The 18,481-nt window shown below is 44.0% G+C and overlaps 2 protein-coding genes across 3 annotated transcripts in view; both read right to left on the bottom strand.

Moving 5' to 3' along the window:
* ash1l (ash1 (absent, small, or homeotic)-like (Drosophila)) overlaps positions 1-10,470 on the bottom strand; it is a 32,245-nt gene extending 21,775 nt beyond the window's left edge. The window contains exons 1-4 of one of the 2 annotated variants that reach the window (XM_061060283.1): positions 10,329-10,470; positions 9,289-9,386; positions 5,404-6,194; positions 4-4,411 (exon numbers count right to left, since the gene is read on the bottom strand). In XM_061060283.1, the coding sequence (XP_060916266.1) occupies positions 4-4,411; positions 5,404-6,000 (5,005 nt within the window). In that variant the 5' untranslated portion in view covers positions 6,001-6,194; positions 9,289-9,386; positions 10,329-10,470. Of the gene's footprint in view, positions 1-3; positions 4,412-5,403; positions 6,195-9,288; positions 9,387-10,328 lie in introns of those variants that run through there. The other variant, XM_061060284.1, reaches the window with a different exon arrangement.
* A 1,163-nt stretch (positions 10,471-11,633) lies between these two features.
* On the bottom strand, positions 11,634-18,481 carry rnf115b (ring finger protein 115b). Its single transcript, XM_061059120.1, has 9 exons — positions 18,325-18,481; positions 17,022-17,080; positions 16,802-16,862; positions 16,501-16,712; positions 15,205-15,273; positions 15,028-15,106; positions 14,689-14,782; positions 12,934-13,049; positions 11,634-12,774 (listed from the first exon to the last, which is right to left on the bottom strand). The coding sequence occupies exons 1-9, from the start codon at positions 18,400-18,402 to the stop codon at positions 12,652-12,654; spliced, it is 891 nt and encodes a 296-aa protein (XP_060915103.1). The 5' UTR covers positions 18,403-18,481; the 3' UTR covers positions 11,634-12,651.

Here is an 18,481-nt window from a genome sequence, read left to right as displayed (position 1 = left end):
TGCCTAACTCTCTCCTTTCTGCTGATGTTGAGCGGTCCTTCCTCATTGGCCGGTCTATGCGGGAGAAGCTGGAACTCTCTGCAACCACCTCGGTCTTTCTGCCCCTGCCCCCCTTCGGCGTAGTGCGGGTTAGAGCAGAGGCAAAGAGATTTGTAAGATTGGGAGAATCATGCGCTCCAGGCTCGACATCGTCCGTTGGTGTGAGGGGCTCCTCGTCCTCGCTGTCTGAGCAACCTGCTGGGTCTTCAGCCCTTCCATCTGAGAAGGGACCCTGGCCTGGTGCAACATGACCCCGTGAAAGTTTAGAGTAGTCTGCTTTAGAGCCGCCCATCCTGAACCACGACTCTACTGGGTGGTGGCCTTTGGAGCTGCTGCCCAGTGCGAGTCTGGAGGGGCCTAGGCAGGACATGGAGCTTTCTTTGCGCTTGTACCTTTCTGCAGATGAGGACGAGGAAGAAGAAGGGGAGTTGGCAGAAGTTGTAGCAGGTTGCTTGCTGGCACTGGGGCTGGAGTTGTCTCGTCCAAAGCGGCATCGCTGTAAAGATTCTGCCATTCCTAAACTGCCAACTCTCTCTCCTTTCCCTGTTGCTCCACTTTCAGGAATCCCTGCTCCAGCCCGGCTCCCTGATCCTCCTCTTGCCGTTTCCTCCCTGTCCTCCTGGGCGCAACGCTCTCTGTGTTTGTGTCTGTGTTTGTGTTTGTGGTGCCAATTGAAGGACAGCTCAGAGGACATTGGCGGGAACAGGACAGGAGACCTTCCTCCTCCTAGGTACTCCTGCCTGAGCAGCTTGTGTTTTTTCTTGTGAAATTTGGAAGGGTTCAGCAGGAGATGTGAGGGGTGATGATGATGCATGTAGGATGTTGGGGGAGGAGGGGGGAAAGAGGGCGAGTGGTGAGAGTGGTGGGAAGGGGCTGTATGAGGAGCCTGGTGGTGTGGGTGGGGATACATAGCGCTTGCTGGGGGAAAGCCTCTGTAATAGCCCAACCCCAGGGGCCCAGAGGAGTAGGGAACGCTGTAGGATGGGTGGTAGAAACCTCCGCTTGAGAGAGGAAATCCAAGCCCAGGTACAAAGGGAACCTCTGACATAGAGTCCCTCAGTTTGGGAGGCCTCCCACGTTTCTTCTTCATGTCTGGTTTACGAACATAGTGCAAGGGGTCACAGGAGTATGCAGGATGCGAGTAGAAGCTGCCAAAGTTAACCCTGAAGATGGTAGGAAGGAGGTCCCTGTGTAAATAATGATGTGGAGGAGGTCCACCTGCGCCTCCTAGACCACCACTGGCCCTGCTCCCGACCCCCGGCCCTCTACTTGTTCCTGCCGCCATGCCTATTCCACCACTGAGCCGGTGTCCGATGGTTCGGTGTGCTATCCGTATTTCACTCAGTCTCACAACAATCTCATCCAGCTCTGCGAGGAAGTCTGGGTCAAGCCGTCGAGAACGCAGCTGCAAGTACTTCTTCTTACGTTTTCTTTTCTGTCTCTTTAGTTTGTCGTAGCCGGGGCACCCGTGGCTGCGACGTTTACACTTGTGCTTATGTTTCTCCTTGTGTCCTGTTAAGGAGGAGGAGGGGGCTGCTGGGTGAGGTCTCCGGGGATCAGGGGACGACCTTACCCCGTGAGGTGACGGAGAGGGAGAGGGATGTTCCATGAGCACAGCCGAGTGTCGCCGCCTGCCTCTGGAATTGAGGCCCACCCCCGGGCCCATGGTTGAACCCATGACCCCTGGCATTAATAATCCACTGCCCACTCCATGTGGCATCCCGATTCCACCTAATCCACCTGCCCCTCCTGCTTTCTCGCCCCGATCAGAGGTGCTGTTGTTGTCCGTTCCTATTCCACTGTCGCTTGGCACCGTCTCCTCACTGTGTGACTCACTGACTGGTGACGGAGTGGCTTCTTTTAGCTCGCTGAGGGGGGCAGGGGAGGTGGGATGGAGCGGCCTGGGAGGGGAAAGCTTATGATAATGGTAGTGCTGCCTGTAATGGTGGTGATGATGATGATATCCACGGCAAGATGACTTTTTCTGGGAAGCTGCTGAAGCCATAGATGATGAGCTCAGCCCTTGGTTGCGTGGATTAGGGGCTGAGAAGGTTGGGGGAGGAAAGGAGAACGTGCTGTGGCCATGATGGGGGTTAGAATAGTGAGAGTGACCTGCAAAGTGCACAGAGCCGGGCTCCACAAAGCTGGCATCGCTGATGGGACTGTGGCCTCCACTTGACTGTGAGAGGGAGGGGGAGGGAAAGACCTCTGAAGAGGAGAGCTGGTGCTGATGATGCTGGGACTGTAAATGATGGTGATGGAGGGGGGAAGTGGCGTTTGGGGATAAGAAGGGGTCTGGTGGTGGGGTTGAAGCATTCGACAATTTTGGTTTACGGCCCCTCCTTTTCCCCATATATATTGTGCCCTTTTTACTGACGTTAATTTGTGGCCCTAGTTTTCCCCCAAAAGAAGCAGCCAGGGATGATAATGACTGGGTCGCAGCTTCTGCAGAGCCAACGACCCCGCTGGTGACACTTTTAGGGGGTTCCTCTGTTCTTGGGCCTAACAATATTTGACTGAGAATGCGCTTCCGTTTTACACTCTTCATCTTGTTGATCTTGCCTATTATAGTTTTCATGATGAGCTGCCCGTTTCCTTTGTTGCGGAATCGTTTATCTCCCATGTCCCCCGCCTCAGGAGCTAACGTGGGAGGCTGACCCTCCTGGGGCAAGGTAGGAGGAAGGCGCTTCGGGCGTCCACGCTTTCTAGGCATTGGTTTAGGGGGGTTGAGGTCCACCTCTGGGTGAAGAACGGGTGGGTCCTGTTCTTCTTTGGACTTCAGCAAAGATGAAAAGACCCTTGAGGGAGCAAGCTTGTTAGGGAGGCACCCACGGGCTGGCGCGTCAAGTGTTGGCATTTTAGACTTTGGCCTTCCCCGTTTCCTAGGCTGGGGTGGAAAGAGCTGTGACGCTGTACTTTGTGGCACAGGATTTAGTTTGACCTTATTTGGATTTGGAGGCCTGCCCACAGGTCGTTTCACTGGCGGCGACTGGACTTCTAAGCTTGAAGATAAAGGCAATATGGTATTGCTCTGCTCGAAGGGATTGTGTTGATCTGTTCTTTGACTCTGTGCCCTGTTCATGAAACGGGACCAGCGGGGTTTCCTACCCCTACGTTTTTTAAGGGGTTTGCTGTCCTGCTCTTCCGGAGAGTCTACAGAGGAATCAGGAGAATCATCTCTTAGAGGCGTTTGTGGGCCCTCTTCACCATCTAGCTCCGGTGAAGACGCTCTTTGTCTTACAGATTCAGGGGAACTGCTATTCCGACCAGGACGACTTCCATCCAGATTGGGACTGCGCTTACTCGGACTAGAGCTCTTCCCCCTTTCTCCTCGCAGTGACTGGTTACTGGCCCCCTTGTCTTTTCCTTCAGACTTTCCTGATCCTGTTGGAGGGGGGGACTTGGTTAAGTCTCGGGGGCTGTCTCTGTCCTGCTCCACCTCACTTGCGCTGCTTTCCTCTGCCAAAGGTGGACTCTCTCGTGCGTGATGCCCTTGTGAGGGAACAGGGGAGCCCAGGTGACTCAATGCACTCGCCGTCCTCTGCTCAGCTGAGGCGGTGGAAGAGGACAAAATGGGACATAGCGGTGAAGATGAGGTATGGGGTGGGCAGTGAGCTGTACGTGACTGTGTCTTTGAAATGCCACTGTTGCTGTTGTCACTGCTGCTGTCCTTTGACATGGCTGAAAGGCGGTTGTTGCCAAAGGCGAGTGCGGGGCTGCTGCTGCGACTACTGCTGTTGCTGTTGTTTAAGTTGTTAGTGCTGCTGCTACTACTAGCTTTCCCTGACCCTTCTGTTTCCTCCTTTCTCAGCGGTGTCAGAGTTGGTGAATTTTCCATAACACTGTCTTTGTTCCTAGAACCATAGGGCCGACCGGGTGGTCGCGAAACAGGAGGTGGAGGAGAAAGGTGTACCATTCTCGAATATGTGTTTCTATTGGCCATAGCCCTGTCTCGTTGCTTGGCTGTGGGGGCCATAAAACCAGAGCTTGGGATAGGAGGAGTTGAGTCCATCTTTCCAGATTTGGCTGGCTTGGGGGTCTTTGATGGTGGACATGTTGCTATGAGTTGAGCTAATTTCTCAGTGACTGTGGGTGCTCCCCAATTTTGAACACCTTTGTCCTTGTCTCTCTGACTATCAGTGCTGAAGGTGTATTGAGGAGGTTTCACACCATCAAAGCTGGGTTCCTGTGACACAGGTAGTGGTGGGGAAGTTGTCCGGGGGTTGGGTTGTGAAGCTGATGTTTTCTTCCCAGAAGAATGTGATTTGCTGTCTGGTGGAGGGCGGTGAAGGTTTAGGGGCCTCTCAGATGTGTTTGTGGATGCTTTTGTGTCTGGCTTTGCGTCAGACTTGCTATCCGTCTTTGGTGGACCCTAGTAAAAGAAAAAAAGAAAGACAAATTCTTAAAAAGAAGTCATAGGAGGTATCCACAAAACAGTATTTATTATTACCTATGTTTATCCCATCCATGAAATCTACTTTTTTTTTTTTTTTTTTACAATTAATTGATGATTTTGTTTTCTGCAAAGTTTCAGGAAGTTGTAACAAATACTTTTCATTGAGATAGAAAAGCAGCAAGTTTATACACATCTAGGTAGCTTGAACCTGCAAGTGTTTGCCATTTTTGAGTGATTATCACCTAAACAATAATCAAAGTATTTTGGGATTACATTACTTTCAATTAGTTGACTTATTCATTAATTGTATTACATCTTATTCTGAATCTCATTCCGTTTTGTCTTTAACATATTTTTTTTATTTGCTGGAGTCCACTGATATTAAGACCAATGTGAGAATGAGACAGACTAGCAGCTTTAGAGCTAATGCTACTAAAACTAAAAGCAAAATCCTAACCTCAAGACCCAGTGCTAAAACAACAAACAATTAATCAGAAATAGGTTTTTATTTCCCTTTTATAAACTGCAATTCATCAATGGGATTCTGTGTCCAATGCTTCCTCTCTGCCATACCCATAGGGGAAGTTACATTCGACTCAATAACACTTCAGATCAGGGTCAGATTGGGGACAGAGAGGGAGAGCTAGAGAGAGAGGGAGGTCGTGCAAGGGAGGGGGGAGAGGACATGGCCAGGCAGAGACAGAGGACAGACGACATACACGGTGTGAGATTGGAGGGGGCGGTGCATGATGAATAGAGACAGGCCAACAGCGGACACAAAGACTAAAGAACAATTTATGCTTTGCTCTTTATACGTGCAATAATATGGTGATTACTATGGTTACGTTGTCATGGGCCATTGCTTTACGGATGACTGACTATAAAACTATTTAAGGAAGTATGGTTAATGTACTGAGGTATGTACACAATGTCAAAATAAATAAATTGTTGATGATTTCCCTCCTTACCTTTTTTGCTGGAACGTTCCCATTCACTTGTGATGTGGTTGTAGTGCTGGTTGGAGTGGGAGCAGGAGGGGGTGGAGTTGGAGCTTTAGCAGAGGGGGTTGATGATGAAGATGATGGGGCTGGTTTGCTGACACTTGCACTCTTCTCCTTCTCTTTTTCCCTGCTCTGTATTGCACTCTGGCTTTGACTGCCCGGCCCGTCCCCTGACGCTCCTGCACGGTTTCCACGAGAACCGCCTCCTCCGCGCCCCGTATGCCTCACGGTGGCCTTGAAGTTTGGTCGGCACACGTAATTCTCCAAGATCTTTGGGGGCTTCTTCATGCGTTTTGCTTGAAGGCCAATCTTAAGCTTTACATTGCCCTCGGACAGGCTGCTCTCTTTGATGGAGAAATGGGACTGGTCACTACCTGCACCTCCTGGCCCACTAGCTCCTGCACCTGCAGAGACTGCGGTCGCTCCCTCCTTTTCTCTGTCCCTCTTCTTCTCCTCCTCATCTTCTTTCTTTCCCCCACCTCCCTCCTTCTCTCTCTCCCCTGTTTGGGCACCTGAGAGAAGAGGGGGTGGAGTTGCAGTCCCTCCTTGGATCTTGGTATCCATCAGGAATTTAGGGGGTGAGCAGGTTTACTGGGTAGGGGATGTTGTGGTTAACAGGCAGAGTTTTTGTAAGGGGATGGGTTGGGGAGAAGGGGGGGAAAGGGGAAGGGGGATAACAGTTAGGGTGAAGCTCTCCTTGACTGGGGATGGCTTCTCTCCCTTCCTCGGCAGTCCAGCCCTCTTTCTCCGTCCTTCAACTGTCCGAGTAAAAAGAGAAAAGAGAAAGAAGGGAGGAGAGAGCAAAACAATTCCACATTAGTCACCTTCAAACACAACATCAACCACACACTGACAGTTTTGAACAGTGCAATGCAACCAAGAAGTATAAAAATGTCTTTAAGTGAATGATGTTGGAAAGCAGACGGGGGTCAACAATTTTTATCATCTGTTTGGATAGAGGCTGTCCTTCATTCTGTCTGGGTGACTTTTTATGGTTTGTTCGTCCTAACAGGCTATAACAATGTGTGACCTATTTACACAGCGAAGGATCCTCTACCTGAGAAATGTAACCTTAGGCTCAAGGACTCTGAATTGTCCACCAAAGAACTACAAAGCCCTTAAAGTGCAGAATCAATAGTTAATCCCACAGTGCTGCCACATCCTTCTGAGGTGTTACGAGATAAGATGCCAAATGAGCAATCCCTTAAACTCCCTCATTAGCTGCAGTGAAAATGGATGCATGAGATAGAGTCCGACTTCTCATCCCTACGTTAGCACAGCAGCAGCAGAGAGCTGCATGTTTCTTAATTGTGCTCCTTAGAGGACAGAACAATTCAATGAAGTTGTCCACAGCTCCCAATGGCCACTGAGTGATTTAATGCGGATTCGCCCCCAAGCAGGTGCTTTCTCCGGGTGAAGTCATTTGGAGGCAATTCAGAACTGTGACCTCAGCACATTGGGCCCTCTGGGACTAGACAGAGGATCCGACTGCCTTTCCCAGCCTTCGCCAGCAGCAACTGCGAGTGAGTGATAGAGCGTCAACGTGCCGGCGGTTTCTCTGCGCCCTACATTAACAGAGAGCACTAAAGGAGCTACTTAATGGAGCCTCTGGAAAGTCATGCAAGTCGTCACATCAGCTAAGTGTCAGACGCAGAGAAAAAAAAACTGAATCAGCCCTACACAGAGTCTTAGACCATGTTTGTTTTGGATTATGACTCTGGAAAACAGTAGTAGAGATTTTTTTTTGTTGAACCACACAGTAAATGCAGCCTGACTTTTGGAGTCTGGCTTGTAGCTCCCCCACGCCCTCTTCTCCATGTTTTCTTCAATTACTCACTCCATTTCGCCTCAAAACTGTAGACTCCCCCTCGCTACACATACCACACTCACATCACACCTCCCTCTTTTCTTTAACACTCCATCAATTTCTGTGTGCTTTCACCGATTTCTTAGAGCTTTTCCGTCCTCTTCCTGTCTCTATTTTGCAAACTTGGACAGCCGTAGTAACAGCACACAAACTAAAGTCACCGTGTTCCTGCTCTAATCCAAAACACATTTCACCCACCGCCACCCTCCTAACTGTTCCCTGTGCCCTTCTCCCACAGTGACAAATGTTGCCCTCATTCCTTTATACTAAACACTCACAGATATACCAGCCGCTTCCGCTTGCCTAACAGCAGCTATGCCAAAAATAAGCAACTGTAGTACCTTACACTGTGGGTGCTGCTGACACAAGTCTAGAGAAAAACCTCCTGCCGTGTCAAAACAATCCTCTCACCCAGGACATTTACTGGCACATGTTGTCTTCAAATGATCTGATAATCTGTCGAATAACGGAAAGAAAGTCATACTGAGAGACTTTAATAGGAGCGCTACTAGAGTTAAAGACACATATCAGTCATGCCTGTCTGATGGTAGCTTTTACTTTAAGAGTAATACTTTATGTTAACATACATTGCTTTTGGTTATGTTAAATAAATGTTAGATTATTACAATATGCCTCAAAAGATTACTCTCTGCTTTACAGTGATGCAACATCATCTGTGTTTTTCTTTAACGTGTTCCATACTGTAAACTTTTACTAAATCATTTTGCGACATCTCACAGGATCCGGCACAAATTGTACAGCTCTTTTCATGAACTAGTATCTATACTGATATTTTTCTTTTGAATCTGTGCTATTCACTTTATTCTTTGTGTTTTAACAGTAGGGGTTCTAATGTTTACTTTGTTTCCTACTTTTTAGTATATTTATATTATTACCATATATGCACAAAACACACTATACACAGATTCCTTGTATGTGTTAACCTTCTGGTAAATAACCCCTGATTTGAAAATTCTGAACACTAGGAGTTTAGACGGTTATAAACAGGAATAACAAATGTCGAATGTGAAACAGAGAATCAATAATCAATATCAGGCCAAGGAGCTAAGAAATGGCAGAGCAGGCAGGAACGTAGTAAACAACTTCCCGCGCCCCCTCCCATGTCTTATCCCTTACTCCCTCCCTCCTTTCACTCCCTCCTCACTTTTGCACACGTTGTTCATAACTGCTGATTTCCCCTTGGCCATAGCAATAGTATCCAACCCGCCCACCCCCCACTTATTCACATGAGGGCTGGCGTCTGCCCTCAGAGCGCCGTGTCATTTCCAGGGCTTTTACTCCATCGGCATTAGTTTAGAAGGGGTGGGGGGGAGGGGGGTGCCAAATTCCTTTACTACTACCATTAGTTTGTGTGGTCTAACAGAGAAAGTGCACAAACCTCATGACAGACTTTAACGAAGGGGACAGTATTAATGTGTGAACCTCGTAGGTCAACGAATTGCAGCAGAAGGCTTCAAATACATGGGAGCAGAATGACAGGTGTCAGACCAGCAGCACTGTGTGCATTCTTTAGGAGTCCAGGAAACTTAGCCGTAATCCAATGTACAATTTGCATAGACAATCTCAATTAAGTACACATGCCCTTGTGTTAAGCAAAAACAGTGGTTGACCAGCGGAACAGACATAATAACGCTGTCTGCTTCCCGTTTAGTCAACACTGCCTCTCAAGGGGAATAACACGCGAGTCTGTGAACGCATCACCTTCATTTTCACTTTTAAATTCACCCCTGATTAGTCATGTTTACGGTCTGAAACGATAGAAGCCCCGGCCTTCAGAGACTTGCTTTTTGTAGTTTCTAAAGGGGGGATGCAATGCATGCAACCGAGTAATGATTTGCAAACATATACTCATGCGTAAACATCTACAGGGTCGACCAAACAGCAACAGGGAGCAGACTGTGGTGAATCTACACTGATGTCAACAGCAACAATACTACAATCTACTTTAAATCATATTCACTCACCTCTGTGATTGTCCAGAAACGGTGATCACATTATTCCGCCGTGTCCTCCCTTCGTGAGTATCAACGTGGTGGCCACATTGTTTTTTATCTTCCAAGCACTGAATTGCGAAAACCAAAACATGGGGGAAAGTGTCAGATTCGGACTATGTTACATTAGGACCTAGATTCAAAGTGTATGCCGTTTTATTACGCGATAATCTGCAATATGTCAATTTTATTCGATTGCACAACAAACGTATTATCGGTCATAACAAGGTAATAATCAAACAAATCAGTGCCAATGCACACGGAGCTATTGACCGCCAACTATGTGTGATTGTTGCAACATTTAATACACAAACTTGTGACAGTGTAAGTTGTGTGCAAGCATGCTCAGCATACCAAAACACGTTTTTTTACGTATGACATGCTAGTAAAAGGTGAGGTTGTACAGTAATGACACTTAATACAACCCAATGCACTGAGAAATGCTTGTGTTTATTTTGTAAGAAGCTAGTAGCTACCACCCGTCCAATAACACACAGCTTCTGCTAACGTTACATTTTGTATCAGCGGCTAACCTAGCCATCTATCAGAAGCCTTATTTATCCCTGCAAAGCTTTAACTTATACTGTATTTAGGTAGTAAAATAGTAGTAAATACGCACAGCTTTCAAACACTTTGTGTAGACTAAGTGAATATATGACACAACCCTGTGTAAAGTGATGAACATAATCTTACATCTCCGTAGACACTCGTGTTACTACATCTCAGCTACAGCGGCTAACGATGTACAAGCTAAGTCAGCTAAATCAGAAAAATAAAATCCAACGTTGGTTCAAATGCAAAAGGCACAATGTATATAAACTAAATTCACACGCAAAAAAATAAAAATATGGCGAGTTATATTCCAGTGGCATAAAATATCAGATGCAGCGCCGTGTAGGTTATTAAAAAAAACACTAACTGTCAACAAAATGGCGGCTGCGTTGAATCAACAGAGACCCCGAAATGGATCTCCCTCTATTTCTTCTTCGGTGGTAAAAATCCTTTTTCCTTACAGCGAGTGGTATCCGTAATATCTCCCGAGATGCTCCGAAATCCTTCCCGACACACCGTTAGCTGGGCCTGGATGTGTCAGCACGGGCCTCTCTCGTTAATCGGGCCTCCATGTCTGCTCAGCCCCGTATCGCTACTGTGTCAGTACAACACGGGGAGAGGAGGGGGGGAGGCGGGGGAGGGAGGGGAGGACGGACCGAGGAGGAGGGCGGAAGAAGGGAGAGGATGAGAGGAGAGCAGAGAGGAGAGCAAATGTCGGTTTTTGAAATAAAAAGTCTTTGAAATAAAAAGAGTCTGTGTTTCTTTATATGACTATTTTCAGTTGCCATTGACAACCGTGTTTCAGGCGGGTCCGGGAGTGTGTTCACTGTCAACTGTCAACACGGCGATGCTGCGTTCAGCTGCTACGAAGAACAGCGTCAACATAACGTTAGGATAAGGAAACAGTACAGACAAGCATCCACAACCCTATAAATAAATAATCCTGGGTAACACTTTATAATAACCATCATCTATAAAGGGTAAATACATAGTTAATTAACCATTAGTTCATAGTTATTTACTGTTAACAAACAATGAAATTATAGTTAATAGTGTTTGCTTTATAAACCAATTATTGATCATTGATAAAATATTAATTATCTATCTAAAAAATATTTATAGATGCTTTACAAAGTATAATAAGGGATTATAATCTTCAATTCCAACTTTATAATAACCATCTTAATAATGCTAATAGACGCTTTATAAAATATTTACAAGCCACGAACAAATAATAAATAAATAATAAAGTGTTACCTAATCCTGTTATCTTAAATGATAAAATTTACATTATAATAGTTAGGCTAGGCTTCTGTAGCTATCCTTGTTTTGTTTGCAGATTAATTTGGACTGTCTGCTTTTTGTGATGCGTTTTTGGATGTTATTTGGATGTTGTCTATTCTATTTTGAAAGCTGTGTTTCTTCATTTGTTCTTATTTAGTTGGGAATGTTTTATATTAAAGAATTGGATAGCCTACTGTTTTTAACACCATGTGCTATAATCCATATTGGTTTAATTAGACTAAATAAATCAGTCGACAAGCGTTCACTTAATTAACATTTAAAGGAAACATGGATTGATGTAGGTAATTCATCTCAAACAATTGCAGAAATGTGATTCAGCAAAAAGATAAGGCCTATAGGTATTCCAGGTGACAGCTTATATACTATAATAAGCAATCAGTGCCTTTTTGCATATAGGCTGTCAGTGTATTTTGGACTTGATGTTGGTGAAAATGAAAACATGCAATCTGAAGGTGGGAAAATATTTGATAAAAGTCATTGCATAGCTTTATTGAAATCTTCAATGCATTTGATGTTTTTTAGAGGCAAAATATGTTCTTGGTAAAGTTTAAAAGCCTGACACTTTCTATTCTATTAGGGCTACAACAGCTTACATAGCCTAAATATAGCTCAAATTTATTAATTGCCAATAGTAGGCTATTCATAAAATGTCAGAATTAGAAGAAAACAAATTCTCCAGCTTGCTTGTGTCCGACCACAAATCCCAAACTGTCAAAAAAAATCCTTTTAGGATGGTATAAAGCATAAAAAGGCAGCAGACAATTTTCTATCGGTGTGTATTTCATTCTGACGGGATTAGCCTATATTTTACTGAACTGTACATTTTCTGCATATACTGACAATTATTCTGTTACAATGGAAGAACTGTAATCTAACAAACCGTTACAACAGTGCTGACTGCAATATGTGAAAATGTGCACAGAAAAGCTTCAAATATGTACTCACTGAAACAAAAGTGTAGTGTGAACCCCACTTATTAACCTATTGGTATGTAGACCAATACAAATATATGTGAAGAATATATAGGCCTCAGAGATAAAGGAGGTGTAGAGGTCAAGGATCACAGGGTAAGCCTTCTATAAGCTTTCAATAAAGAGGAAAATAAAAAGACCACAAAATATACTGCTTTAAGAATTTCCTTTTACCAAGAACCTTAATGCATAACTGTGTATCTCCATCATTTAGAAAACCACTGGCAGCTCAGTGCTGAGTAGTAAGTGACATCAAAGTCAGTCATTCAGACATCCACCTTTGAAGCAGTGTAGCGAGAAGGGCACTACACCTCCATCGTGCCGAGGGGCTTCTATGTGTTAGTTAGAAAATGAACATACTGGATGAGTAAACATAAAGGTCCTCAGCAGAGAATGGAGTAAGAGTCGCAGCAGCAAATGATAACTGATGCATGATATGCGTTTAATTCAAAAGCAGTCTCTGTGTCTCTTGAAAAGCGTGAAGGAGGTAGAGGTGTAGGCCCTTTTCTTAGCTCGCCTGCCTCTCCTGTTGCTCTGTCCGGATGAAGCGGGCGTCTTGGGGTTCTGATGTGGGCGGGAGGCTGTTGTCGACACCGTCAAGGCTTTTACGGCACACTGGGCAGGTATCATGCTGTGACAAAGAGAGACAATGTATTGATTTGAAGTCAAAAGCTAACGGCATTGAAAGTTGAAGCTCAGCTAACAAAAGGTTTCTGTGTCTCTGTGAGTGTGACATGTCAAATCCAATGTGCGTACAAAACCTTTATCCACATCCACGCCTCATCCTCACCTGCTCCAGCCAAGGCACTATACATTCACTGTGGAAGATATGGAGGCAGGGAAGCTTCCTGACAGATTCCCCCAATAAGTACTCCTCCCTACACACCGGACACTCCAGTCTGCAGTCTGAAAAAACACAAACAGGTGAAACAAGACGATTCAGAAAACACATTCATGAAATGCACAATGAGTCATTACTTCTGATTTCTGAAGGCATGTTGAAGTTTTTAACTCAATTCTTTATTCAATATCAAAACATGTATTAAATTCTTAGATTGAGGAGAGAAGAATACATATTTCCTGTCTGTATGTATTGTGCTATCATTTCTGTCTTTTTAGCTGGTCTTTAGTCACCAGGAGCAACATGATTTACTGACACATGCTCCTAAATATGCAGGTCTCCTCTTTGCAATAAGGAGGAGAAAATAAAGACATAAGTGGAGGGATTACAAAGGGGAAGTAGAAGAGATGGGAAGCAGAGTTAAGAGCAGGAGGGGCATGATAATGGGTATAAGTAAAGGGGAAAATGAAATATAAACTAAAAGAAAACAAAATGTATGCTGGTTAAAAACTGAAACTGAAAAGGAAAGCATACAAATCATTGTTTGTAACTCGAAAAAAATGTATAATAACATATTGATTCGAATTTTGAGAACTAAAGGCAGTTTTATCCAACCTCTCGCCAGAGAAGTTTGGGGTTTGTTCTGCTATTGGACTCCAAAGAAAAATAACCTAATTCACTCGGTTCTCTCATGATTACAAGCGAACTCCTGCACACTCTCTAACTTACAAAAATACATTTATTGGCAATGTTTCAGCAAACTTAACTGCTGTTGGTCCTAAAGCTACAAGCAGAATGTTTCGACACAACTTAAATAGTTATTTCTAATTTGAGTCTCCCCTCTGACAAGACAAATAGCCAATCATAGTATAGGCTTATCAGATGTACAGCGTGGCCCTGGCCACCCCTGGCTCTGCCCCTGGTTCAACCCAAGACTATGTGATTTCAGGCGCTACAGTTGAAGAACCGGACGCCACAAAAAAGTCCAGCTTGTGGGACAAAATAAGAATCTTAGCTCTGCTAATCAAAGTAAACCATGTTATGATGTGAAATGAACAAAAGATTCCTCCCTGGAACAGTGGATGAATCAAACCAAAATCCCAAACAAACCTAACTGCTGTTGGCCTTAAATCCTGAGTTCAGTTTGACAGGATTTCTATCTAGTGACAGAGACAGCAAACAGAGACAGTACAGACTAAGTGACTGCAACGTGATATGATGAACATGATGAAATATACCAAAGAACTAGTTGACAGTAAAAAGGTACTACAGAGGAACATGAAGAATATTTAGCTACACAATGTGTGGTGACTAGTGGTGACGAGAGAACACACATGAATACATATGGATACACATGTCGCTGTTGTCCTTTCCATTTATTGTCCAATTACTTGATTAAATTGTGTTTTACAACCTTGTCTTAATTGTTCTTTATGAAACATCCCTGCCAATAAAGCCAGTATATCAAATTAAGAAAGAGGAGAGGGAAAGGTTGAAGGAGGGGAGGAAAAATATGAGGAGGAAGACGAGGAAATATGTGAGGAAGGAAGACGAGTAAAGGTAAGAACAACAGAGGAGGAGCCGGCACATCTCCCCAACCAATAAGAGAGGAGGATATAAGGAGGAATGAAAAGGTTGAGCAACACAAAATCAAAGCAAAAAAATGATCACGTGACGTGGTGTTTGCAATGCTGTGAACACTACCTGTCTGTTCCTGAGAGATGCAAACTGTTGGCAGGGATGAGATCATGTTCTTCTCTGCAGGAGGGGGGCCAGAGTTCTCCAACTGTCCTAATAACTGAGTGAAGAACAAAACAGTGTGATAAATATGTAAAGAAATTAGGAAACACATGGGCAGTGAAACAAGAGAGTTTCATGTTGACATAGAGAGATGTGGATGTGAAAACAGACTGAAAAAGGAGATGTAGAAGTAGTTATTCTTCAAAGAGGGCTGAGAGAGGGGGAAGAAGAAGAAGAAGACACCATGCTCCAACTTATCATGAGGCCATATGCAAACAAACCAGCACCTCTGATGTCACTGACCTCTGTGATGACAGCATCCAGACCTCCCTGACCCCATGCATAATCTCCAGGGTTTCCATACAACTGCAGCATACTGGATCTGAGAGAAGAACAGGAAGAGAGAGAGAGGTTGGCACAGAGCTATAAAAGAAATCAAAAGTCAATGATGCAAATCAAAAAAAGTAAAAAGGCGTTTACAGGGCAGCTGGTGCAGCACCCGGGTTTCCGTTGTTGGCAAACAGGCCAGACAAGAACTGCTGCACGATCCTGTGGAAGGACAGAGAAGGAAGAGAGCAGAGATTCTCCGCTTTAGTGAGCTTTCACAGCAGTGAATTGAGTTGTTTAAATTCATGCCGTGCCTTTTTGATTATTATGGAGTTAGTGAATCAAATGATACATACAGCTGTTCTACTCAAAATAACAAAAGCATACAACTGATCACGAGTGTCAAACAGCTTAAAGGGAATCTGAAGAGGACGAGTCCCATGATCACTTTCATAATTTAAGTTTTTCTTATTAAATTACTACACTAGGGATACTTCAATTTGGAAACTTGATGGATTTATATTATGCAATAACTGTATAACCATGTTGCCATGTCACAAAGTAACTCAATTTGAGCATGGGAAAAGTCATTCAGGTGAAAAATATGCATATATATTTTTTACACACATTGATGATAACAACCACTCAACACCAATTGATTTTACTTTTAGTTTAAGATTACAACCCATAAACCTCAGACTTGGCAGCTGCTTTGTCCCGACTACTACTACTGGAAAAGTTAGAGTCACGACCTCAGCTGGAATCACATTTTTCCAATAAAGACCAATTTGTCAAGAAATATGTTTAAAGGACACGCATAATAGTTTTCTTTTACTGCATGTTGTTAAATCAACAATAAGTTTATTAAATTATGTTACATTCTTCTTCAACATCAGTTCTGATGGAGCTGACATTGTCATCCAAAAACACTAACCTTTAGCAGTCAAGATACAAACTTGCTTAGCAAACATACTCTAAGTTTAAAATACATCACAAAGAATTTTGAAAATGTCTGTGGTATTTTTGTTAACGGTTTATAATAAATAGGTACTAATAAATGAGAAAATACCTAACCTAACCTCTTGTCCTCTTTTCATGCACCTTCATAAATGCCCTGGCACTTGTAGGCTATAAATATACTATATAGATACATAAAGGTTTTGAACTGAATGTAGAAAAACGTTTTTTATGGTGTAATCTAACCACGTTGAATGAACTTTTATAGACTCTGATAAATGTGTTAAAAATAATCAATCCGATGTTTCTGTTTGCAGTGAAATCATGAAGCTGATGTGTATCTACTGGTATGTTTGTTGGTGTTAGTTTCTCAGTCCACCTTTTATCTCCATGCACTTTCTCACAAGACATGAACATTAGAAATGTATAACACTTTACACTGTGAGAGTTCAGCACACACTGGTGATGTTTCTGTGTACCATGTCCACACACCCTTCCACTGCAGGCCTCTGTTCAGGCCTGGACGGCCTCTCCTGCTCAGGCGGGGAGGAAAACTCTTGTTCTGTGGCCTCGACAGCACCGGGCATAGCTTGAGACGGACAGCTCTGACCTGCAGATATATGGTCGCCGTCCACTGGGTCTGACTCTGAAGAGGGCGGATTTGACAGCAGAGCCGAGCGCTCCATAAACAGCAGCTGCCATAACTTTGGAGAGCGAGCACAGAAAAATATGTCAAACAAAACGCCTGTCAAAGACGAGTGTGTCTATTAAAACGCCATGTTCAAGGACATACCTCTGAGAACAACGAGGAGTTTGAAACTTCGCTTGAGGATGACGCACTGTCCTGCAGGAGACTAGACAGCAAATTAAACAAATCTGTGTTACTGTCAAAGGAGAAAAATGAGAAAACATCATTAAAGACTGAAACTTTTCAGACTTGCTTACAGTGTAATCATACATTTAAATGCCTTTGAGTAAAAAACATTCATATAAACACCAAAGCTGAGTCCTACCTGGAGTCTTCTGCCACCTCCTCGATGAAGCCCGAGTCACATGTGGAGCACACTAAATCCTTTAAGAGAAAAAAACAAATGCCTTTCCAAAAGAATGTGGACACTTGGATGCTAAAGTGTTATACCACCACTGCTGCTGCTGCCTCTATTATTCTAGAAATATTTGTATTACATGTTATACCTGGCACATGACTTATTTATTTTTGCAGTTTTCATTAACAGTTATGATGTGTACTGTAGGAGAAAATGTAGGCTATAATAAGCGACAAAAGATGCAAACTTTCTGTTTTCTGGAACTGCTCTTAACCCCGAGGTCAACAGGATGCACATGCTGTCACTTTAAAAGGGAGAAAAGTTTTTTTAACCGTCTCCACAAAACCATTTTCCAACCAAAAAGAGATAGCCTAGATCAATCACACAAGAACAGTCAAATGCTAACAGAAATAAGAGATGCATCATAGTGTCAAAATGGTAAAGCTAATTGTTATTACAATGTCCAAGGACAGGTTTGATTCCATCAAGGGACCTCTGTCTTTTCATCCTGTTCCTCCACATCATTTATTGTGAAATTAATCACACACAAAAAGGGTAGCAACCAAAGGTATTTGCACATTAAAGTATTTTATGTTAAGTCATTACAGCACAGCTTCATCCAGTCTTTCTCTTTCCCTCATATAAACTCACTCGGTGTCACTATCACGCACATGCAAACACACGTGCGCTTTGCCCCCATCATAACAACGTCGGTGCGTAATCGTGCCAAGAAAAGCGTCAGCTGCGCAACTAATGCAATCACAACAAATTGACCAACAACAAAATCAGTTAACGTGAAAGACTAAAGAGACACACGAGAAAGCATTTGTTCACAGCACCTATTTGCGGCTGTGTGGCATGCAACAGTTTAGTGAGCCCTCTGTGTGCGGCTGCTGGTGAATGTGGTGACGCCCAGACAGACCCTTTTACGTCTCTCACACGCAGTTGACAGTAGACAACTGGACACTAAGTCGCCTGCAGTGGTGCTTCTAAATATGGCAACGTGAATCGCCAGATTTGACTCTCTCTCTCTCTGATATGAGATCTTTGCTCGTGCTTTACGCACAAAACCACCACCAACATTTGGACATTTGGATACTTAACTGATCCCAGTATGTTTGATTTTAGAACAAACTGTTAAAAATCACTATGTTTAACTTCTTTGAGAAATAAGGGAGCTCTGAACATGTAATCACACACCCCCCTGGCCGCGTGGATGATCCCCACAGCAGCATGTGTGGAATAAAAACACACTCTTAAAATGACTCACCGGGAGTTTGGGGTTAGTTTCACATTTACAGCAGTGACAGAAAAACCGGTGTTGTGGTGTGTCCGCAGCCTCCGCCATCTTCACGGTGCAGCGCAGTGCCTGACGTATCTACAGCAGCCCATAAAAGTCTCACACGGTCTTTGTGCGGGTCAGAGGA

The sequence above is a fragment of the Labrus mixtus genome, chromosome 16, assembly GCF_963584025.1.
Source record: "Labrus mixtus chromosome 16, fLabMix1.1, whole genome shotgun sequence".
Taxonomy (NCBI): Eukaryota; Metazoa; Chordata; class Actinopteri; order Labriformes; family Labridae; genus Labrus; species Labrus mixtus.
This window is presented reverse-complemented; position numbering and strand designations above follow the sequence as displayed.

Excerpts from the sequence above, each read along its gene's own strand:
- rnf115b (XM_061059120.1), bottom strand. The coding sequence starts at position 18,402 with ATGGCGGAGGCTGCGGACACACCACAACACCGGTTTTTCTGTCACTGC. Across the intron at positions 16,713-16,801 it reads ACTCCTCGTTGTTCTCAGAG|TTATGGCAGCTGCTGTTTAT; the intron begins GTATGTCCTTGA and ends CGCTCTCCAAAG. Across the intron at positions 12,775-12,933 it reads TAGTGCCTTGGCTGGAGCAG|CATGATACCTGCCCAGTGTG; the intron begins GTGAGGATGAGG and ends TCTTTGTCACAG.